Source organism: Chrysemys picta, chromosome 1, assembly GCF_011386835.1.
Source record: "Chrysemys picta bellii isolate R12L10 chromosome 1, ASM1138683v2, whole genome shotgun sequence".
Classification (NCBI taxonomy): domain Eukaryota; kingdom Metazoa; phylum Chordata; order Testudines; family Emydidae; genus Chrysemys; species Chrysemys picta.
The window spans coordinates 296,917,034-296,941,682 of NC_088791.1; the positions used below are offsets into that span (position 1 = coordinate 296,917,034).

The window sequence follows — 24,649 nt, forward strand, 5'->3', positions numbered from 1 at the left end:
CAAAAGTAGCCACCACAATGAGCTCATAAGGGGCTTGATTCTGCAGGGTGCTAAGCACTCTGGCCCATATCTGGCAGAGCACTTGAGCATATGCTCAGCTTTGAACATATAAGCAGTCCCATTGCAATTAAGCCCTTTAGAAACTATTATAATAATTTACGTTGGAAGTAGAAGTTGATTAAATCTAAGCCCTTCAACCCAACTGTTAGGTATGATACTTTTAATACTATTTCGCGCTACTGATACTTTCCATCCAAAGATTTGCTTTACCAATATTAATGAATTAACAATCTCAACATAATATAACATAGAGAAGCTTTGCTAACTCCATGTTATGTATGGAAAAACTGAGGCATGGTGTTTATAACTTGTCCAAAGTCTCTCTGTCTGTGACAGAGCCAAGAATAGAACTCAGAAATTCTGAGACTCAGTGATATATGTGTAGTATATTAGGGAGGTCTCTAGGATAAAGGGGGCATCAGTGCTTGACTATGGAAGATGTGGATATTCAACCAACATAGCATTCCATTGACACTAATATCTATGAGACTTAAACAAGTATCAAAAGGAAGTCTGGATATATTTAAAGAATAAATATGCAAGTAGGATGACAAAAATAATGTAGGTTTCAGAGTAACAGCCGTGTTAGTCTGTATCCGCAAAAAGAAGAACAGGAGTACTTGTGGCACCTTAGAGACTAACAAATTTATTAGAGCATAAGCTTTCGTGGACTACAGCCCACTTCTTCGGATGCATATAGAATGGAACATATATTGAGGAGATATATATACACACATACAGAGAGCATAAACAGGTGGGAGTTGTCTTACCAACTCTGAGAGGCCAATTAATTAAGAGGAAAAAAAAAACTTTTGAAGTGATAATCAAGCTAGCCGAGTACAGACAGTTTGATAAGTGTGAGAGTACTTACAAGGGGAGATAGAGTCAATGTTTGTAATGGCTCAGCCATTCCCAGACAAAAATAATGTAGAGAGAAGGACTAAACTTACCAAGGATAGTAAAGACCAGTAGCAAGATTGTGTTTTATGTAGCATAGGCACTTTCTAGCTAAACCTCTATTTACAGAATACTCCAGAATACTATATAATACACCTAAAAAAGTTCAACTTTGAACTGAAATTTTCACACTTAATTTTAGTCCAAAAGTTTATATTTTCTATTTATTGGAAGTTTAGTGAAACTCTTTAGTCAATTTTGAGTAATCAAAGAATGAATGAGGGGAAAATATTGATTTTCACACTTGGCAAAAAATATCAGGTTATTTAACTTAAGAATGGTTAAATAAAATTTTTAAAAATAAATTTTTAATGATATCCACTATAACTTCCAATTTTTAACAAAATAAGTATACATCTAGTACATACTGCTGAATATAATATAAATAATGGGTGTGATTATTTGAATTGGTAATCACTATATTACAAACCACACTGAAATATGTAAACTATTGCATCAAAACTTCTTTCTTTCTTAAAAAGAACAGGAGTACTTGTGGCACCTTAGAGACGAACAAATTTATTAGAGCATAAGCTTTCGTGGACTACAGCCCACTTCTTCGGATGCAGAAGTGGGCTGTAGTCCACGAAAGCTTATGCTCTAATAAATTTGTTCGTCTCTAAGGTGCCACAAGTACTCCTGTTCTTTTTGCGGATACAGACTAACACGGCTGCTACTCTGAAACTTTTCTTTCTTAGAATACTTGAGGAAATTCAATGCAAAACCTATATCAACAAAATGTTAAAGTTGAGTATATAATAGTACACAAGGAAGACACTTCAACATTCTTGGTATATATCAAAATATTCTGGCTTTTAACACTTTTTCATTTACTATGGATCATTTACAATCTTTTAAGTGATGTATGTAGACACTGTATATTATGTGGTTACTTCTCCAATTGCTATGCTTTCTAGGCACACTAGGATGTCGTAATTCTGAAGTCCTTGTTTTGTTCAGTTAAGGCAGAACTTTCAAAAACATTTTCCTTTTGTATTTCCTTGTAAGAGCTAAATTAATTAAAAATATTCCTCCTAAATTTAAATGAGTCAGTGGTCATTTTCAGTCATTTTGGACTCCTTAGTTTCTCCCTTTTGGGGTTTCTTTTCCTGTCCTCATTCTTAGCAGTTATTCTCCTAGGACCTGATTCTGTAACCCTCTTATGAGAAGTCCATGGGACTGCTCACATAAGTAAGGATACTCGCATGGGTGAGAGTTGAAGGATTACACTTGTAGGGCACGATTGATTCTCCATTGCTCTGCACCTTGTGTAATTTCCACACTAATGTAGAGTGGGTATAAAATGCTTCCATTCTAAATTGGTAGCACTTTATATCCACTGTGCCCTGATGAAAATGACTATGTAACGTGCAGGCCGGTAGTCTTTATTTTCCACCATATTCCTCTTCTTCCTCCTGTCTGTTTTTTCTCTTTTTTTTTGTATGCAGTTTGGTTGTAGCCTAAAGAAGAGCTCTGTGTAAGTGTGAAAGCTTGTCTCTCTCACCAACAGAAGTTGGTCCAATAAAAGATACTGTCTTACTCACCCTCTTTCTCTCTTGTGTCAGTTTTATCCTGCTCCTTATTTCTACCCTTTCAGACATGTCTAACTTCCTCCCTTTCTGTCAGTCCTGTTCTCCCACACACGTGTTCCCCTTCCAATATGATCTTTGCTGGTTCAAGCCTTTCTTACCTTAATGTGTTTTCATAGATTCCAAAGCCAGAAGGGACCTGTGTCACTGTTCATGGTTGTGCTGGTATGCAGTTTGGATGAACCAACTGATTCAGTTGAGTTCTTGGTCTACCATAGCATGCAGATCTTAATAAAAGGATCTTTGGCCTGATGCGTTGTAAAACTCTTTAATTGTTTGAATGCTAGCAGCTTTCCCAGTTCTGTACAAACAGAGAGAAAAACAAATATTCATAGTGTCTGTATATTATTTTATAGAAGAAACAAGAAGTGATTCTCAGTTGTGCCAGCTAGCTAACAGATTATTTTACATAATTCAGGTATTTGGTTCATCCAAGCTATGTGAGTGGCATAAGAGAGGCTAAGAAAAACCCAAACCCTTGACAGGCTTTGGATAGAAGGACATCTCCCTGCTTATTTTGATATCCGAAAAGAGAAACTGGCAGTGCTGCTGCAGAAGGGTTATAGATTTCAGATACCACATATATACAGAAGAGGCCATGGAAATTTTTAGACCTCATTGGCTGAGGTTAGAAAGAATAAAGTCACGTTAGAGGAATAGAGGTTCTCATGATTCACCATCTAAAGAAGGGGTTCTCAACCTTTTTCTTTCTGAGCTCCCCTCCCCCACCCAACATGATATAAAAACTCCATGGCCCACCTGTGCAACCACAACTAGTTTTCTGCATATAAAAGCCAGGGTCGTGTTAGAGGGTAACAAGCAGGGCAATTGCCTGGGGCCCCATGCCACAGCCCCCCACCGCAAAGCTAAGTTTGGCTTCAGCCCTGGGTGGTGGGGCTCATGGCCCCAGAGTTCAGCCCCATGTGGTTGGGCTTTGGCTTTCTTCCCTGAGCCCCAGCGAATCTAACACTGGCCCTGCTTGGAGGACCCCCTGAAACCTGCTCGCAGCCCCCCAGGGGGCCCTGGACCCCTGGTTGAGAGCCACTGATCGTCATGCGTCTAACGAAGTGGGTATTCACCCACGAAAGCTTATGCTTCAATACATCTGTTAGTCTTAAGTGCCACAGGACTCTCTGTTGCCTTTTACAGATCCAGACTAACACAGCTACCCCTCTGATACTTGACTGATCTAAAGAAATATCCAAGTTGTATGGATACAGTATTTCAAACAGCAAGTTAAAAGATCAGTGTATCTATCTAATTTTGCTAGCAGGGACAAAAATGATGTTTGAGAGGCATGTCAGTGTGACAGCCCTCAGAACTGTAGTATATGTCATCTGAATGGGAAGTCTTGTAAAAGTCTGCCTTAATTTCCAATCCATAATATTCAATGACTAGAACTCCACACTCTCAGCAAACTTCAGGCAAGAGGCTACACAGTTGTTTTGGAAGGGTCCTTTAAATGTCAATTCTGCAAGTCAGTATAGGTCAGCATCCTTTATTCATTTCATCCTGCACCTTTGTCTTAAACAGCCTTTGGCCAATTTTATATTTTGAAGTACTATTAGCTTCCCTTATTAACAAACACTTTTTGGGGAGTCTATTATCCATCACTAATTTAATTATTTTTCTCCCCACCTCACAACTTAAAAGCTTAATTACTCAAATTTTGCCTCCAAGGATGTACAACCTACTTTAGTACATATCATGGGACTGTGTAAATAAAGTGAAACACCAAGGACCTTCCTAAGAAAACAGTTTTGAACACATTCTAAGCGGGAAGCGTCATTCTGCCCACACAAATGTTAGCCCTTTATATAGATTCAATTTTCAGATAGATAATCATGGCCTGTTTATGTATTATGATGTAAACATCCTTTTAGTAAACTTTGGACCATATACTGTTTGATTTATGTGCAGATCAAAGGCAATATGTGGCACTTTTGAAGCAGAAATATTTATAAACTATATTTTGAATCTTATTTTTGTCTCCACCATAGCTACTTTTAAATATGGGTTAGTATCTTTTAGGTAACTGCTTGCTGATCACAAAATTCTTCATGGCACATCATGTTGGCTTTAGACAGACTAATACTCAGTTGAATGTTCCTGCACAAATGGATGAAAGTATATTTCTGCGATGCATCCCTAATTTACTTAGAGAAATAAAGGCCTGATTGTCATAATTTTTGGAATGTGAGCTGGCTGGGTGTGTACCTTAAGCATGAAACAAATTGTAAGTGTTTAGTATTGTACAAAAGTCCACAGAAGGGGAAGATTTACCTGTAAATCCTCATGAGATTATCCAATCTAGGAATATCTTTGTCTGAGTGCTTCTCCTAGGAGCTGTCCTCTTAGAATTTAAAAAAGTTCCCCTAAATGTTAACTTGGTGCTGTCGAATCTTTATACTTATATTGGAACAAAATGCAGAAGCACTAGAAGCTGAACTGAAAAGAGCAAGAGAGTATTTGGCACACTTCATCAAAGGAGTAACTGCAGATGTTTGTGGGGCTACAAGTTATTATGTTATTTTTCTTTTAACCTGTTTCCCAAAATAATTACTTACAAGTTACACCTGTCTATTATCAGTTCTAAATATTTTTATAAGGGCTTCTCTATCTTTTTCTGGAATTAAAAAGTGTTATGCTCAATGGGCAATTTTGGTATCATTTGAACAACTCAAGAGAGCACTTTATAATTCCAGAAGGACACAGGCAGAGCGAAGCTTGACGCCATCCACTGACCACAATAGGCAAAATAATCTTTATTCAAATGAAACAACCATAATCTTGGTATAATTTATTCAGTGAGGCCAGGTCAAGCAAACTTCAGAGAACCTGGCCAGTAACCTTAGATCTCAAATGCATAATGAAAGAAACATTGTTATCTGTGTATAAAAGAGCTGCTCCACAGTATTCAGATTGTGGAATTCTAGATCTTTTAATTTAAACGTTATACGATTACTATACAAATTAAAAAGAAGTAGCATGAGCAGACACCTTTGTTTGACCCCTCTCCAAGGGAAGTGAGTTAGTCAAATCTCCACTGAGTCCCTTTCTGATCTTAGAATGATGAAGTCTTACAAAGGGCAAATGCTGGGCTCATGTCAGTCTCCACTTAAAGCATTTTGCATCAAAGAAGATTATCTGTATGGAGTTGTCATAGCATCAGGGACCCAACTGGGAATCAGAAGGGAAAGCCACACTGGGACAGAGATGAGACCTAAAAGTGGAAGGGCCAGGATTGATTGCTGCTGCCCGTAAAAGGCAGGTAGGAAGAAAGGAGGGAGGCATATCCTTGAAGGCCTACATGCACCTAGCAATTATATGATGAATTTTGCTGGTGGAGACTCCCCAGCAGAAAGTCTCCCAAGAAAGGACAGTTGAGGTGACAGACTGCAACCTCTGCCTCTCCAGTGGCCCTTTGCAGGGCAACTACGGACCCCAAAATGGGTAATATTGACTTGGAATGATGTGTAGTGAGGGCAGCTGGGTAGATATTAATTTGGCACAATCTTCATTAGTGGAGCTCCCCTCTAAATCGATGGTTCCCAAACTGGGGTTTGTGAAACGTTACAGGGGGTTCTTGGGGAAAAAATTCCCTAATGGCGGACAGAGCTGTCCCTAGGAACCCCAGGCAGCACAGGGCCAGCAACCTGGAGCCCCTGGACTTCCAAGAGCTAAGCAGATCAAAGCAAGCATCTCTATCACACTGGAGAGATTTAAACTTCAAGACTCCTTATAAGAAATGGAAAGGGAGGTGGATATTTTTTGCTGTTTTGAAAATTAAATAGGCAGCTAGTATTGTTTTTAAAATTATTATGAAGAACAAGTTTAGGCTTTGTTGTAACGTGTGTTGTTTGCCTGGACTGCTCAAGACCTGAATGCTTATGTAGGAGGAACTCTTTGAGTTGGCTTCTTAAATACCTTCATGCTGTTTCACATCTGATACTCCTTGATGAAACATATGAGCCTTGTCTTATAACAGGCTTATTCAAAGTGAAACAAGTTATGAAAGTGAGATCTTGGAAGTGTTGCCGTTTTCATAATGTAATAAAAATACTGCAATGATACACATTATTTATTTAATAATGTCATAAAACAAATTTTATATTTCCAAGATCACTGCTTTTATAATTTATACTCAAGTAAAGGAGAAAATCCCTGGAAATATTCATTTTTAGGAGTGGGTTCATGAGACTTGACATTTTAGTGAAAGGGGTTCACAGGTTGTTAAAATTTGGGAACCACTGCTCTAAATGAATGCTTCCCTTTCAAAGCAGGAACCACCCTAACAGAGGGTAGGCATCAGCAACACCATTTCGCATTCAAGGTGTATTGATCCTGAGGTGCAGGGGTCTGTTCCGGAATAGGGCGATGCAATTTGCTCTTGGGTCATTCTAGTTTAGCATAAACAGTATTGTGTGCTAGGAACTTAACTTGATCGTAGGGTAGCAAGCAATTAGAAGTAGAATAATCTAGCATTGTGGGATTAATTAAATTATACATAACCAAAACTATAAATATTAAGTGCTTCTATTTAAGACCTAATTGATCTACTTAATTATCCACTTCAAAAAGGGAAATTAGATAAATTAATGAATAATATTGAACAGAGAATGTTTTTCAGTGTTGCCTGATACTTGTGGTTTAGCTCTACTGAGATGTGATAATCTCATGTGCTATCCTAAATAATAAGCAAACTGTACTTGAAACTGTGTGCTAAAATTGGCAACAGATTGTGAGCAAATTAGTGCTACAAATCAATTCATACATGTGAAATATCTTAGTACAGTATTGCTAGGCATATATTCACAAATAATAACAATACTTACCGTATATACTCGTTCATAAGCCGAATATTTTTGGTAAAAATTGACGCATCAAAGAGTGGGGGTCGGCTTATAAATGGGTCTACACCAGAATTTGATGATTTTAAACTCTATGGAATCATTTAATTGAATATCTAATACATTGTCGTTTTGTTTACCTGGAGCATCTGCAGGTATGGAGCCCCTCAGTTCCCATTGGGAAACCACGGCCACAGGGAGCTGAGGGGCTCCATGCCTGCAGATGCCCCAAGTAAACAAAACGTCCTGACCTGCCAGCGGCTTACCCTGATGGCTGGGAGCCAAAGTTTGCCAACCCCTGAAATATAGGGTTGGCTTATGAAAGGGTCATTCAGTTTTTGCTATTTTTACCTAACCATCTTCGGGGGTCGGCTTATAAACGAAGAGGCTAATGAATGAGCATATACGGTAGCTATTATACATTGAAGGATTATGGGAATGTATTGAATGTTCAGTTTACATCTATCATTTATACATCGAAGAAAAAAAATATTTAGGTTAGGAATATTAATAACATCTGTTTTAACTTCACACCATCTTGGAAGGAGTTTGAAAGTAATTTCAATCTATTTGGAGGTTCTTTTGGTATATGAGAAATTAGTTTGTGGTCTAAGTCCAATTCCTAGGGGATAGGTGTACATAATGTAAAATCCTCCTCCACAGTTTTTTCATTGTTCTATCAATTGAATTGAATAGCTATTTTGGAATATTCTTTGTTTGCTATAGACAAGTGACTGTTCTCTCTCAATGCTGTTTGGATTTCCCCCTTACTCTCTTTAAAACAAACTTAAAACTATTAGTTTGTTTTGAGATAATTTAAAAATAAGGATATGCTAAACTTTTTATGTAATATCCCTCTCTCCTGAGTGTTGAATCCTCATTTTCTATTTTCTAATTAATCTACAGCAATTTCAATGGCAGCATTTAAAAAAAAAAAGTTGTATGTAGATGTCCTTCATAGTTTGAAAAGTCTTGGGATATGAAATTACCTGCTAGTACAGGGACAATATAAAAATAATAAAAATCCTTGCTTTACCTGACTTAGAGTTATAATTGAACACACTTGACTGAAGAATCCACAGTGAATCAGAAACTGACCTGAAACTTAATTAAATTACCATGGGTATTGTATTAAACTTCATCCTCAGCCTTTCACTTGAAGGAACAATGTCAGTTTAAAAATCATGTAGCTAATGAAAAAATCCTTAGATAATTAACAATTAAAACTGAAAGGATTTTTAAAATTGCTACCTGCATTTCACTGTTTATGCTGTGGTGAGTCAGTTTCATTTTTAATATTGTTTTCTAGCCATTTTCACTTTCAGGGTCTTCTGCATTAGCACAGAGGTTACAGTGCTTACCTTGCAAATGCTGCAGGGGAATTTTTATCAGTTAAAAACTCTGCTTCAATTAGAATTTGTTTATGCTTTCCATAGAAACATTTTTATTGGTCTAGAAGGTTTGATAATAGCTTACATTTATAACGCCTACATTTCAGGTCAAGATAATGCATCTTTCAGGAGCTCATAGTGTTCTGTATTTGGAACAGAAATCAGTGATGTATCTAGCTGTAATAAATGGAAAACCTGCCAAAAGAAAGATGCACTTATTTTGCTTCTTGCAGCACTCTGCAAGTTAATATAAAAAGCTTTTTTAGTAATGAAGTATAAGTTGTGAATTATTTTTGAAAAGTTTTGATCCTGTTAACCTGATAACCTAGGGTGACCAGATGAGAATTCCAGAATATTGGGACCGCCAAAGGGGGAGTGCCTTTTCAATTGTTACACTCACCGGTCCGAGTCTTCGGCAGCACTTCGGCGGAGGGTCTTTCAGTTGCTGACGGTCTTCAGCGGCATTTCGGCGGTGGGTAATAAATTTTGCCGCCAAAGAAGGAAGTAGCCGCCGCCAAATACTGTCGGCGACTGAGGGACCCACCGCCGAAGTGCTGCCGAAGACCCGGACGTGCCGGGTGAGTATAACAATTGAAAAGGTGCTCCCCCTGCCTCTCACCGCCACCTAAGCAACAAGGGGGGAGGAGGGGAAAACCCGCCCAAAACAAAATATCGGGACAAATGGCATCCCGACCGTACGTCGGTCGGGACGTGGGACGAACTGCTCGATATCGGGACATCCGGATTTAATCGGGAGTCTGGTCACCCTATTCTAACCTGCTGTTGACAGCTGTCACCTTGCAGAAAAGTGGGTATGGAAGCTTGCTATATATTGCGAGTGTACACCACTATTAAGCAACCTAGAGAATAGGTTACAATTAGAACGTTGATGTTTAAAAATTCAACATTTTATTTAGTTATTAAATGCTATAACAGCTTGTTGTAATAATTGCATGGGGTCCTCTGAAAACAAACCCAAAAGCCATGAAAAGTATCTGCTGAAAGATAAGAGTATATCCATCACTCTAAAGCAAAACTTTTTCTTCCTCTTAGCAAAAGGGGTATCTAGGGTTTTTCCACTTTTATTTTTCACTACTATTTTCTGTCTTCCTGATTGTCATGATTTCTTGTTGTCTCCAGTAGGAATGGTATAATGAATTACTTTCTGCTGATGCAAACTCTGACATTTATCTATCAGTGTTATGGATTGGAAGGGGTTAGACTCTAGGAGTACACCTACACTGCAAAAAAACCCAACTCCCCAGCAGAGTCTCCCAGGTCACACTGTGGCACTACAAATAGCCATGTAGATGTTCCTGCTCAGCTGGAGCTTGGGCTCTAAAACCTGAGGAGGTGGATATTTCAGAGCCCAAGCTCCAGACTGAGTGGGAACATCTACACAGCTATTTGTAGTGCCATAGTGCGAGCCTGAGCCTGTAGACCCGGGTTCTGAGACTTGCTGCTACAGATGTTTTTTGGCAGTGTAGATGTACCCTAAGAAACCAAGGGCAAAATCCTGCCTTCGTTTACCTGAATTATGCAGAAGTGAGGGAAGTGAAGGGTATTGATCATGTGATATAGACATAGGCGTCCTTCTGCAAGCACCAGCTCAGGATGGCTTGAGGAGGAAATGCATGATATGGGACTCCTTATGACTGCTCCAAAGAGGAGCATTGTGCATCCCTCACATGTAGCACAATATGTACAGAGTGGGGCTTAACAATGCTCTGTTGTGCTGGTAGTATAGGGAACTGGCTACTGCCCTAGTTGGCAATCTATTGCTCAAAAGAGTTCTAGTATGAATTTCCCTCTTCTTCACCAATCACAGTCGTATATCACGGGGCCAGATTTTGCCCTAAGCTTATTATTCCTCAAACCTCTTAAATTGTACCATACTGAAGTGTGTCCTAATGCTTCTTCTGAATCCAGGTCCCTTACATGCTATTGTTTCACAAAAATTAGCCTAAAAATGGATACTTTTCTGGACACAATCTGTGAAAAGCTCAGCTGTGAGAGAAATGATGCTTCAAATGACTTCACCATTCCTGAATGCTCTCCATGACTCCTCAGCTTGTATGCTTTTGACGTTAGTAACCAGTTGATGGGTCAGCCCAAGAAGATGGCAGTAAGAGGTTGCGGCATTTATAGCTGTTTTTATCTCATCATAATCTCACCATAGGTGGTGTTGCTGTAAACCTTAACATGGAATAAGTTTAAAGTATTTTTTCCAAATATGAAATAAAATTACCCAATATTTTCTAGTGATGCTGGAAATGTTTGCACTAAATAGACAGGTACATCCACAATCTTTTGTGTCTTTTGGAATGTTATGTTGACAATTTCCCTTTGCTATGTTTCTAGGACCCTGAAGCTGTGGTGCCTGTTGGACAGAGGAGAGCTTGGTGTTGGTGTATGTGCTTTGGAGTGGCTTTTATGCTTGCTGGTGTGATACTTGGTGGTGCCTATCTGTACAAATATTTTGCATTCCAGGTAAGCTAAATACATTTTGTGTGGTAAAGGACTTTCATTTTTCTCCCTGTTTGCACTGTTTAGTAGAGAGTGAGTGAGAGAGTGCTATTGGTTCTCTCTATTCACATTTATTCTTCTATAGGTTTAAGGGCTGAATGTATAGCTTTTTCAGAAATTATTTTCAGTCCTCCTCCTTTGATAGGTCATTTGGGAATTCATGAAGAGTGGTGTCTTTGGCAGTTTCACTCTGGGATAAATTACTCTCCTCCACATATGACCAGATTCAGAGGGAATGTGTAAGGTGGTATAAGACTCCTTGGGCCAGATTATTGCTCCCACAGGAAAAACTCAGAGAGAGACTTCTGGGTCAGGAAATTCCACAGAATTCTCCCCTATTGTTCAGTTGGGAAGAGTGGTTTTCCCCCATCCCCCTGTGGAGTAGGCCATTGAACAAGCCCCTAAACCTGGGATCTGCAGGAGGCCAGAGCTATCTCTACAGAGGTTTTACACCTCTGCATTGGCTCTGACTCCCTGGCAGTGCAGTTCCATTGGAGCTATGCTACAAGGGACTCCCCTGTGACTTCATGGGAATTCTGTGGAAATTATGATAATACAGACCCTGAATTTCATGGGGCTGGTGGGGTAGCTAATGTGTCAGTCTGGCTAATATCCAGTTCCTCCCCACCCCCGAAACAGACTCCAGCCATGTGGAACACACTGTGTTTGGCCAAGGGTGGGAAACAGTGGCGGCAGTTTCCCACCCTTGGCCAAACACAGTGTGTTCCACATGACTCCTCCTCTCTATTTGTGGGAGGGGCAAGACCTGTGCGTGGAGGGTTCCCAGGAAAATCCCATTCCCTGACAGCCTGATTTCCAGATACTTGATCCTATTTACATCCATTTGCTAATGTCTACGGGAGTCTAAACTGATCAAACAGCACAGAGGGGCTGGAGGGGTCTAATTTAACTTGCATCTTCTTATACCTTTCTGTTCTGTTTTGTTCTGGATTCTGGCTTTCTCTGTGAATTGTACCAATTTAGACTTTATCAGACTCTGGATGAAATTCAGAGTGGTGTAAGCTATATTCTGGTTACCAGGAGTAAGTCTAAGAGCTTGTCTGCACTACAGTGTTAGCTTGAGTTATCCACACCCAAGTTAACTCCTCTGGAGTTAGCCTATCTCAGGTGAGAGTGGTCATACTGCAAATAACGTTTATAGTTGACAGGCTACAGCTTGTGAGTGAAGACAGCTGTAGTTTAAAACATCAGAAATGAATTCACTTTGTAAACAAACTTAAAAAGTCTTAAATCTAGGAAACTTTCAAGATTATAAAGGACTTCCTGAACTTGTTTTGGATAGTCAGAATAAATGAATTAAAAAGGATTTAGGCTAGAACATAAAACATAATCAAATATATTTAAGGACCTGATTATTGAATACTACAATTTGTAAGCACAGATTTAGGCATAAAAACTTTTAAGTACCTTATTCTGCTCAGAAATAATGTAATTGGAGGTATGCATGTCTTATTTGCACCTGCAGTAATGTGTTATGGAAGGCCAGGGTAAAAACCAGGTATGAAATCCTGACTTCCTTGAAGTCAATGGCAAAATTCCGATTGACTTCAGAGGGGCCAGGATTTCACTCTAGGTCCTTAATCTCTTACTCAAGCTATGTAGAAGAGCTATGCTGTCTAAAATTGATCCAGTGTAGGCTTATGAATTAAATAAATTGGCAGAAAAACATGTAATTTAGCTTGATGATGGGCAGTGTCTGCTCAGGAGAAGTTTGAGAATGGAAGAGCCGTGTGGGTGTAGAGTAGAGTTTAAGGTGCAGTGACATCGCTATCTGAGGAAACTTGCATAGTAGTTGGTCACATTTTAATTTTTTTATAAACTTGCTGAAATGTTGTTTGCTTTGAGGTTATTTTATTTATTTTTTAGCAAGGTGGTGTGTATTTCTGTGGAATAAAATATATTGAAGATGACTTAACTCTGACTGAGCCTGATGCACGTGCTCCAGCTGCTCGCTACCAGACAATTGAGCAAAACGTTCAGATCCTTGAGGAGGAGGATGTTGAATTCATCAGTGTGCCTGTCCCAGAATTTGCTGACAGTGATCCAGCAGACATTGTTCATGATTTCCACCGGGTAAGGAACGTCTGATGAGAATCCTTGAAAGCATTTAAAAACAAAAAAAAATTTCAAAACGCTTATTTTTTTTATGAACTTAATCTGTGTGGTTTCTAATTATTTCAGTTATTTTACTGGTGTGAAAGTGTGAGCTCTGCAGTATTTTGGTATTCAGAAACTGGAAGTAATTATTAAACCTTGTGTACAGAGTGCACATTTGATGGTAATCTTGCTGTTCTCCTGGTCTGTAAGCCACCATTTATAAAGTGTTCTTGTTCATGAAAAGAGAAGGGAAAAAACCCAAACACGTCCATTTCCTTGTCATAATACAAGAACGTGAAGAAAATTTTAATCTTATTGCTGAAAATACATGAAGCCAGATTGTGATCAGCAACAGTAGAGATGAATGTAGGGTGGAAGAAGCCTTCATTCCCTTGGACACCCATGTGCAGGGGCTGGTCATATTCACAGTCCTTGTATTCACCTAAGCTCAAAGACTATCATCCAGTAGTGCTTTCAGTGAAGCTAACCATTCCAGAGGGGACAGCAAAAAAGCAAGGATATGACTGATGGGCTGTGGAGGGCAGTACATTCTGTATTCACTTTAAGGTGCATGGCAGCAGCCAGACCCCACCCTGGGCATTTGGGAGCTCTCAGGAGGCACTCTGCCTCTACCACAGGCCACTCACTGATTTTAAAGGCATGACTGAGCACTACTGAAGTACTTTTATTCTATTTTTTGTCAATACGTATCTTTGTTGCGCATCTTAGTAGTAAAATTTTTGCATGACATCCCTGTAATGCTACAGCTTTCTCTCAGTGATCATAGTTAAAGTTGGAAAAAACCATTTTCTTTCTCTCCGCTTTCTGAAAATTATCCCATTATGCTTAAATAGTCCACGCCTGGTTTCACTGAAATGTGACTCTTGCTGCTGCTGAAAGCTTGAGGAAAAACTGTTGAGCTATTTTTGTGTTATGCAAGGCTGAAAAAAAGAACACTTTCCTACTGTGTAAAATCATTGCCATGCTCTTTTTGTATGAACTCAGACGTGTCTAAACATGAAGTTAATAGTTAGTGCTCATTTTGCCTAACATTCATAAGCTAGTTTGGGAAAAACATTGGTTAAATAATCATGTGATTAGAAAAATTTATTTCTAAATATGTTCAGTAAACATTTGTTAAGATTTACAGCAGAGCTTCCTTCACATCACACTTCACACTTTCTCTACTTGGCATGACAGAAATAAAGGCTGGCACCTCATATGCCAAAGTGAGGTCTGACCTTCAGCACCCATTTCAATTCTGTATAATATTAATGTTGCATAATTAAATAAAATAAAAATAGGAAAGACCAAGGTATTTCCCACAGCAATGATAAGTTGGCATAATGCAAATCCCACACAAATGTGATACCATGGTGAGAGGAGCCTTAGAAATATTATAGGTGATAAATATATTTTGTAGTATGCATTTAAGGCTTAATCCAATGTCCACTGAAGATAATGAAATCAATAGGAATATTCCTATTAGGCATTGGATCAGGATATAAGAAATGTGAAGCTGTATGAGGAAAAAATAGCAATAGAAAATAGAATGTAATGCGACTGTAGGAATCTCACATTTTATACTTCATTATTCTTCAGCCTTAATGCTTTGTTAACTTAAGGTCCAATGCTGCAAACTCTTGCTATAAGCAAAGTACTTACTCCTTTGACAGGTAGACTAGTCATAGTACTAATCATTATGCTCGATAGTGTTTGCAGGATTGGGGCCCTTAGTTCTTTGTATTTGATACGGTACTCTCAAAAAAGGTTGGATGTTGCAAGACTGAACACTTGAACATGATATATTGCCCTTCCTTAGCAAAAACAATTTAGTTAATGGTGCCTCAAGACCTTTCAGTCTAGTTCAAGAATCTTTTAGAGTTATAGTTTAATAAACTATTGCAAATATTACCCTTTGGATAATCCAGAGACCATGAATTACTGGTTTAAAATGTAGATTCTGCAAGTTTGACACTTTTTTGTATTTTTGTATATCAGTATATTAGCATTTCAACTGCACAGTATTTTGGAAGAATAAAATATTTTTATGTATAGCATCTGTTATTTTCTATTGTGTTTTCTCTTCCAGTCATGTTTCATTGAACTCTGAAAGGGAGATTTGTACTTTCAGATTTCTCCCTGAAATTTTAAAATACAAGCAACAAGACTAAATAAATACTGCACTTAACCTCTGATAGCACAGATGCACTGAAAAGTCTGAACTACCTAGTGCCTATTGACTTGCAGAAATCTCTGTTCTAGCTAACCTGATATTAGGATTGCCTTTTATCTCTGTATCCCACCACCAAACTCAATAAATTAGAACATGCCTTTTAACTAACAGTACTGCAGCTTACAGGAAGAACAAGTATATAACAGTAATTGAGCATAATATTAACAGTTTTGCTAACCCTAGAATTATTAAAATGATTTTGATTAGAATATGCATTTCTTCCCCAGAGACTCACAGCTTACCTCGACCTTAGCTTGGATAAGTGCTACGTGATTCCTCTAAACACTTCAGTTGTTATGCCACCAAAAAATTTCTTGGAGTTGCTGATCAATATAAAGGTATGATTGAATTGCAGGTGGTTTTGTTATATATAATAAAGAGAAACATGTTTATATTATTTTCACAAGCCCTGGAGTTCACATGTGAGAAGTGCTTTCGAAACTCCTCACTAAAGAACTTAAATCTTCAGAGGAGTTCAGTTTAAAGGAATTATAGATTTGGAAATAGAGAAAGATGTCATTCTTTGATGAGATTACATGTTGGGTTAATTAAAGGTAACTGCAGAGATGTAGTGTACTTAGACTTTTATGAGGCATTTGACTTAATGCTGCATGACAGTCTGATTAAAAAATTAGCACTATACAGTATTGATAAAGCACACGTTAAATGGATTAAGAATAGGCTAACGGACAGATCTCAAAAAGTAGTTGTCAATGGGGAATCTTTGAATGGGGGTGATTCAAGGGTGGTTTCTGCAAAGATCAGTACTAGGTCTGATGCTAATCAACATTTTCATCAGTGATCTGGAAATAAATATAAAGTCATCGCTAATAAAATCTGCAGATGACACAAAGATTGGCAGACTGGTAAATAATGACGAGGGCAAGGCAGTCATACAAAGCGATCTGTTCCCCTTGCTAAGCTGGGTCCATTCAAACAAAAAGTGTTTTAATACAGCTAAATGCAGTTATACATTTAGAACAAGGAATGCAATCTAGACCTAAAGAATGGAAAAGCAACTCCTGGAAAGCAACTCAATATAAGATCCTAGTGTGAAGATGTGGGGGAAAAGGGCTAATGCAATCCTTGGATGTATAAACAGAGGAGTAAGAGTAGAGAGGTGATTTTATTTCTGTGCATGGCATTGGTGAGGCTCATCCTGGGATACTAGTCTATAGAGTTCTAGTCTTCACAAAAAAAATTATTCAAGGGCTGGAGAAAAGTGCCTTCTACTGAAAGAAGTAAGGAACTCAATATGTTTAGTTTATCAGAAAGAAGACTGAGAGGTGACTTGATTACAGTTAGATTTGGAAGGATTAGATTTTTATCAGTAAACATTGATTTCAGCACACACACAAACCAACAAAAATATTTACACAATGAAAAAATTTTCAGATAGGCAAAGTAAAAAATACTGCTTGAAAACCTATTAGAATCTGATGTTAAGGATATTTACTTTGTATATTTTTACATGTGATGTTGACAATTTGTGTTTTAACAGTTATAAAGCTTTAAATATTTGAATCAACAATTATTGTCATTACATAATTATTGTTGGACACTCCCATAATTTCCCACAACTGTGAAAATTTAAATATATAAAAATAAAAAAACCTTAGATATTGTTTGTTCAAATTATAAATAAACAGAATTCTGCTAAGCCTAATTACAGTATATAAGTAATACTTGGCTCTTTAACTTAATGGAGAAAACCTAATGAGAACCAATGGCTGGAAGTTAAAGCCAGACAAATTCAAAATAAGACACACATTTTTAACAATGAGGGTGACTAACTATTGGAACAAAATACCAAGGGATTCTTCATTTTTTGATCTCTTCAAGTGAAGACTTAGATGCCTTTCTGAAAGATCTACTTTAGCTAACCCCAAATTGGTGGGATCAGTACAGGGATAAAACTGCGTGAAACTTAATGGCTTGTGATATACAGGATGTCCAATTAGATGATCTAATGGTCCCTTTTGGCTTTAAACTCTATGCATCTATGTATATGGACAAATATGCTGCAAGAATAATTTATAGCTATGATTTTCCCCATCTGTAGTATGCAATTAAAGTACTTAAGTGAGAATGTAGAATTTCCTTCAACTACAGTAGAGAGCAATCTGTTTTTCTTATGTTCTACATTCTATTAGATTGCAGTTTACGATATGGTGTACTTTTAATATGCAATGTCTCTACTGTAACAATCTTTATTTTCTTTCTGTGGAAAACAAACTTTTTTCCCAACTGAACTTGGAAGGTCTTTAACTAATAAATTATTTGTTTAAATAACAAGGCTTTTCATTGTTTAATGAACTACGAGGTCAGCTGAAAAAAAAAATTCACCTGTGTTTGCCTCTTTAGATGTGGTCAAAAATATTTTTACATTTCAAAGTAAATATTATATAATCACTACCTTGGTGCTAAAAAGAACAGCTCTTAATCAGCTTGTTTAAACCTGCTGCTTGGACTGAAAAAATATTGTTGTCCTTAATCTCTGGTTTGTAATAGAAACTCATAAGTGGCTTATCTACAATAAAAAATAAAAATCTTTAGCCAGCTACACTAAATTCTATGCTAATGTAATTTTCTTGATGCAGTGCAGCAGTTTCTTTGGATTCCAAGGTGCTTTTTAAAAGTAGCTTAAGTGTTTGAACTCACAAGTGAAAAATAGATTAAAAACTCCCTCTCATTAATGTCAGAAATAGGAATTATACTAAATGGAATCTTTCTACTCAGTCACATTTTAGAAAGACTGATTGATTTATTTGTGGATAACGTTTTAATAAAGTCAACTTTTAATAAAGTTGCTAATTTTTGTTTCTGTGAATCTTCTACTTTGACAGAAGCACATAATAGGGCCTGATGGTTCTCTCTTTTAAATCAATGGCAAAACTCTTGTGGACTCCAAATGGACGAGGAATGGGGCCATAGTTCTGTTTTCTGAACCAGCTTTCTGAACTGTTGTCTGCAGAGTTTTTCCTGGTGGTCTCTGGAGAGCTCGATAGTCACATTTTTGGGGCTTTCCTTACTTTCTGGTAATAGCTGACCTTGAAGCAAACATAGAGGAAAAAATACTTTCTAATATATTTTTATTTAAACAATTGGTATAGTTGCCACAAGGATGTTATGTGATTGTCTTGTGGACCATCTATCCTCCCATTCACTGTCCATTAAGTTGTGGCCTGTGCTATAAAAATGTTTGGGATCCCCCTATTTTAAACTTAACAACATGCAGAAGGATAGTAATAAACTACTGATCCCTGGGACCTCCATCAATCAGCAAGATAGTACTAACCTCCTGCACATTTCTGCAGTCTTTACTTGGACAGAGCTTGTATTGGAAACAATTGACTCCCTAGTAAGTGATAGTGTTTGGTGAGTAAAGACTGCAAGATTTGGCCCACAGTGACGAATCTTAATTGGAGAAAATTTGCTTCTCTTGTGTGGGGGAAAAAAAACTGATATAGATTTAATTTTTGTAATGGAAGACACTATACGTCAATGTCTCCTGCTGTGAAAATGTTGTGACATTTTATATGATTATTTTATTAGCTCTTAAATAACTGCAATAAAATGCAGTCACGTTCCTGATGTTTAAAAGAAAATTCTGTACGTACTACATATTTTGGAAGTCTGCAAAGCTGCAAATCCTCGTTTGTATAGGACTGCTGCTGTTTGAGAATATATAAAATTGATTTGAATTATCTTGTGTGTACTTAGCAGAAGAATGAATGATTGCACTTCTAATAATGAGCTGTTGCCTTTTTGTTAATGTAGGCTGGAACATACTTGCCTCAGTCCTATCTGATTCATGAACAGATGGTTGTTACTGATCGCATTGAAAATGTGGATCAGTTGGGGTTCTTTATTTATCGTCTGTGCCGTGGCAAGGAAACCTATAAACTACAGCGCAAAGAAACCATGAAAGGTAAAGTCTCTTGAGAATGTTATCTTGTGTTGATGGAAAAGTTAATGTTTCTAGTCAATAAATAGCTGGATATGTTGAAGACAATACCTCTCAGATTAAAATTTAGAGTGGTCTTGCTGTCATTGGCTCCTTGAAGCTCCTGAGTGTTTACACAGAGATTAGCATGATGGGTATTAATCCTGAATGAAGACTTGAAGAATGAATGCAATATAAAATTACCTTTTTCCCCATTAATTTTTCTTTAAATTTTCATTTAATCCCCCACCCCCAAACTTGAAAAGAATTTTTAAGAAAATGAAAATTTTCTGAGATTGTGTAATTGAAAAACCATTTTGTGTTGAAAAAGTGTTTTGGCAGAAGATTTTCAGTCAGCTGCAATATAAATAGCACAAAACTAATAATAGTGGCCTTTACCATCAGTAACTATAACTGTCAGAATAGTTAAACACGTACACACTTTATGGTTCAATTTTTCATATATAGAAAGGATGGTCTTATGGCCAAAGGACAGAATTGAAAATTGATATGTCCTAGGTGTTTTGTGCAAATTTGGCCATGTCATTTAACTGCTCTGTGCCTCATAGTTTGCATCTGTAAAATAGGAATAATACTTGTCTACCTGGATCTTGTAAAACGTATATTATTTGCCTGTGGAAAGCTCTTTGAAAATCTCAGATTCAAGTGTCTAGAGAAGTGAAGTGTTATAGTTGTTGTTCAGCATTTGTTTAATGTAGAAGGAGAAGTTTACAAGCATACACTGAACTAAATTAATTGAGTAACTTAGTCAGATTGCTGACTGTGTTTGGGAAAAATGATTGCAAACAATCTTTTTAAAAACATGAACACTTTAATTGATCCCGTGATAAATAAGGGACACAAGTAAATAATAGATCACTAAAGTGTTGATAAATTTGCTTCTGATTTGAAAGTGAATTGAGAGGAACCTCTGGTACCTTCTTATTGCAGTAAATGGACTAATACTTTAATTCTTCAATTAATATGCATCACTCTATCTCATTTGTCATCCCTTCCTCCCCCATTTCCCCAAACTCTCAACAGGAATTCAAAAGCGTGAAGCCACCAATTGCCGAAAGATTCGACACTTTGAGAATAGGTTTGCTATAGAAACACTCATTTGTGAACAGTAATGGAGAATATTACTGTAACAGAAGACTGAAAGATTACAGTATGATCCCACTCTGTATTGTGTGCAGTGATTATTTTTTAAAATCTTCTTTTACGTAAGTAGTGGACAGGGCTTTATTGCTGAACATCTTAAACACTTTTCATCTCATGATAAATTTTAAATATGTTTTAGGGTTTTTTCTTATTTTCAAGTGTGGTGCCCTTTTTATATTTGAATAGCAATTGTATAAAGTCTTAGTTACTAGTGCATTTCATGTGATGAATCTTGAATACTATGGGGAAGATAAAGTCTCTGAAATATCTGCCAGTTTTAATTAAGGAAAATTGAAAAGAATTATTAATCTGGAGAAAAATATGTACAAATGGACTGAAAGAACTACTTCTAACTGTAATATTCTAAGCTATATAGTTTGTTACAGCATATAGATAAACATATATTTGAATTTCTCCTCACTAAAATGTGCAATTTCTTTTTTTTTAAATCTTGTCATATTTACCTTTTCAAATTGATTTCTGACTTGATGTTTTCATATGGCAAGTGTCTGCTGTAACTATCTTTAGAAAATGTAAGGAAATTAAGCAGTAACTTGTTACTAACTTTTATATAATCCATGTATGTGCAATGGAAAATAAATCTAACAAACCTGTTTGTCTAAAAGTCTTCTTAGGTTCTCTTTTGCTATAATTAATTTAGGGGGAAAATTAATGCTTGTTCCACATGAATGAAGCCATATATTCTCCAGAAATTTGACCGAATTAGATTATTTGTCCCAGCAATAGCTTTCTTAGATGAGTGTTGAAATTAAATCAAAATACAGTACATTATTGTAATATGGAAGATCAACAAGAAGCACACTGTTCATTTTGGCTGTTCATTTAAAATGAGTATTGTGCTACCCATTTAAATTGTGTGTTTTTTACACTGCACATACCATAATAAGAGAAGACCTAAGTTTGGCTTACTCATCATAGTTGGTTAATTTTTAATAAACTCTTGTTATATCACCATAATTTACCGTCATTGTATATTTGTAAATCTGCATATTGCATTCAATAGGTGTAGAATACAAAGCATTCATACTAATTATGGAGATAGGATTGTGTCAGCCACTGCAAAGGTATGAAGTGTATTAGCAAAGTTGTTGGCCATCAGTGTTAAACTGCTTTATATAATGATCAGTTTTTAATAAAGCACATGAAGCCTTGATATGTTTGCAGCTTTGATAAAATACAAATACAAAGATTCCCTGTGAAAGAAGCTCTGATGACTTTTCCCTCATAAAAAACATCTTAGTATAAGATTACCTAAGATGTTAGCTTTTTCTAAAACTGTTTTTTAAAAACAATGTTTTTTACTTAATGTATATCTTGTATTTATCACAGACAAACGAAACACTTGAATTCTAAAAACTAAGAATAAAACGTCTAACTTTAGGAGCCCAAAGTTAGACACTTAAGCCCACGTCCTCAACTGGTGTAAATTGTCTTAGCTCCATTAAAGTAATTGGAGATAGACTGATGTATGCCAGCTGAGGACGTGGTCCATAAATTCATAATTAGTCACCTAAAGTAAAAGTGGACTGATTTTTTTTTTTTTTTCTTAATTTTCTCTTCCCTTCTCCATGAGTGTTGCACTCACAACTCCCAGAGAAACAGATAGAAACTGTAGGGTCTCATAATCCTTAAAAATCAGGTCACTTTTATTTAGGTGCTCAAATATGGACTCTAAGCGTGTAAGTTTCAAATTTCTGGCCCAAGACTTATTTGTTTTCCTTACTGCTATTTTGAGGCTGGATTCAGTTAAAAAACGCTACCTCCCATAAAAAGGCTATTAGGAGAACCTCCAGAGATCCATTTTTGAGCTGTGGCATGGACAAGGGAACTGGACCCTATTTACTATATTGATTTTTGGACATTGATATATTAGAAAGCAGGAATACTTAGGGAAAATATGCCAATGTTTAGCTGCTTGATGTATGCCTATTTTTAAAAATAATGTAATATTATGGGAGTCTGTATCTTACATTAATATAAAGTTTCTTAACTGAACTGAGTTCTCTCTTACTTTCTATCTCTTAAATGATCTTTTATTAATACTGTGGGAGGATACATTATGTGGATTCAGAACAGCTTCCTGCTATTGTAAACACTCTGCAAGCAAGCTTCCCGCTATTGTGACTGCTTTGGGTCAGGGAAAAAATATTTACTGCAGAGGAAGGTTCTCTTAAGTATACAATGTAATCTATTTATTCTACAATGGGTTTAATTGACAGTTTATTCTTAGAATGGATATGTTCATATGTGGTAGAAAATCTACATAATCATGACTTCTGAAAAGAGATTAGCCTGTTTTTGATGTTATAAGGCAAACATGAAAATTAGTAAAAAACCCACTAAGGATAAGTTAACTTAAAATCTTTCAGGATGTTGTATTTTGTGAGTTTACAAAAAAAGATGAAATAAATGCCAGGAAATGGCTAATGGTTCATTCTTGGAACCATGTTTTTCATGAGTCATGTTGATGTGCTTGGAAGCATGTCTCCTGATGATTCACGTGCATATTGTTTCCATTTTCCACAAAAGATAATGGTTAAACCTTGTAAGAACATAATAATGGCCGTACTGTGTCAGATCTATGGTCCATCTAACCTAGTATCCTGTCTTCCAACAGTGGCCAATGCCAGTTGCTTCAGAGCAAACAAACAGAACAGGCAATCATTGAGTGAGCCATGTCATCATTCAGCGTCTGGCAGTCAGAGGTTTAGGGACACCCAGAGCATGATGTTGCGTCCTTTGACCACCTTGACGAATAGTCATTGATGGATCTATCCTCCATGAATTTATCTAATGTTTTTTTAAACCCAGTTATAGTTTTGGCCCTCACAACATCCCCTGGCAACAAGTTCCACAGGTTGACTGTGCGTTGTGTGAAGAAGTACTTCCTTTTGTTTGTTTTAAACCTGCTGCCTATCCATTTCATTGGGTGATCACTGGTTCTTGTGTTATGTGACGGAGTAAATAACTCATTTCCTTATTAATTTTCTCCACCCTATTCGTGATTTTTATAGACCTCTATCATATCCCCCCTTAGTCATCTCTTTTCCAAGCTGAAAAGACCCAGTCTTTTTAATCTCTCCTCATATGGAAGCTGTTCCATACCCTTAATCATTTTTGTTGCCCTTCTTGGTACCTTTTTCAATTCTTTTTTGAGATGGGGGTGACAAGAACTGCATGCAGTTTTCTAGGTGTTGGCATATCATGGATTTATATAGTAGAAGTATGATATTTACTGTATCATTATCTATCCCTTTCCTAATGGTTCCTAACATTATTAGCTTGTTTGATTGCCACTGCACAGTGAGCGGATGTTTTCAGTGAACTATCCACAATGACTCCAAGATCTCTCTCGAGCGGTAACAGCTAATTTAGATCCCATCATGTATAGTTATCCCATTATGTATAGTTGGGATTATGATTTCCAATGTGCATTACTTTGCATTTATCAACATTGAATTTCATCTGCCATTTTGTTGTCCAGTCACCCAGTTTTGTGAAATCCCTTTGTAATGCCTTTCAATCTGCTTTGGACATAATTTTGCATCATCTGCAAATTTTGCCACTTCGCTCTTTACCCCCTTTTCCAGATCATTTATGATTATATTGAACAGCACATGTCCCAGTACAGCTCCTTGGTTGTTACTCAGTGTCTGGAGCTTTCTTTTTGACTTCAGATTTTGGGGATGATGATATGTGATAAATTTTGATGCCTGATGTCACTTTAAATAGACCCATCAGTGCACAATGCCTCTAATCAAATATGTTTTGTTTCGCTTTAACCAAGCAAA

At 37.0% G+C, this 24,649-nt stretch overlaps 1 protein-coding gene and 1 long non-coding RNA gene across 2 annotated transcripts in view; one reads left to right on the forward strand and one right to left on the reverse strand.

The window, feature by feature from the left end:
- The window catches only part of ITM2B (integral membrane protein 2B), a 33,303-nt gene extending 10,450 nt beyond the window's left edge, over positions 1–22,853 (forward strand). The window contains exons 2-6 of the mRNA XM_008168410.4: positions 11,209–11,337; positions 13,261–13,467; positions 15,955–16,065; positions 19,508–19,658; positions 20,718–22,853. Of these exons, the coding sequence (XP_008166632.2) occupies positions 11,209–11,337; positions 13,261–13,467; positions 15,955–16,065; positions 19,508–19,658; positions 20,718–20,806 (687 nt within the window). The 3' untranslated portion in view covers positions 20,807–22,853. The remainder of the gene's footprint in view (positions 1–11,208; positions 11,338–13,260; positions 13,468–15,954; positions 16,066–19,507; positions 19,659–20,717) is intronic.
- Positions 10,707–13,261, reverse strand: LOC135983224 (uncharacterized). The gene is made up of 2 exons (XR_010600817.1): positions 12,350–13,261; positions 10,707–12,290 (listed from the first exon to the last, which is right to left on the reverse strand). It is a non-coding gene; the product is annotated as an uncharacterized LOC135983224 (long non-coding RNA).
- Positions 22,854–24,649: the final 1,796 nt, after the last annotated feature.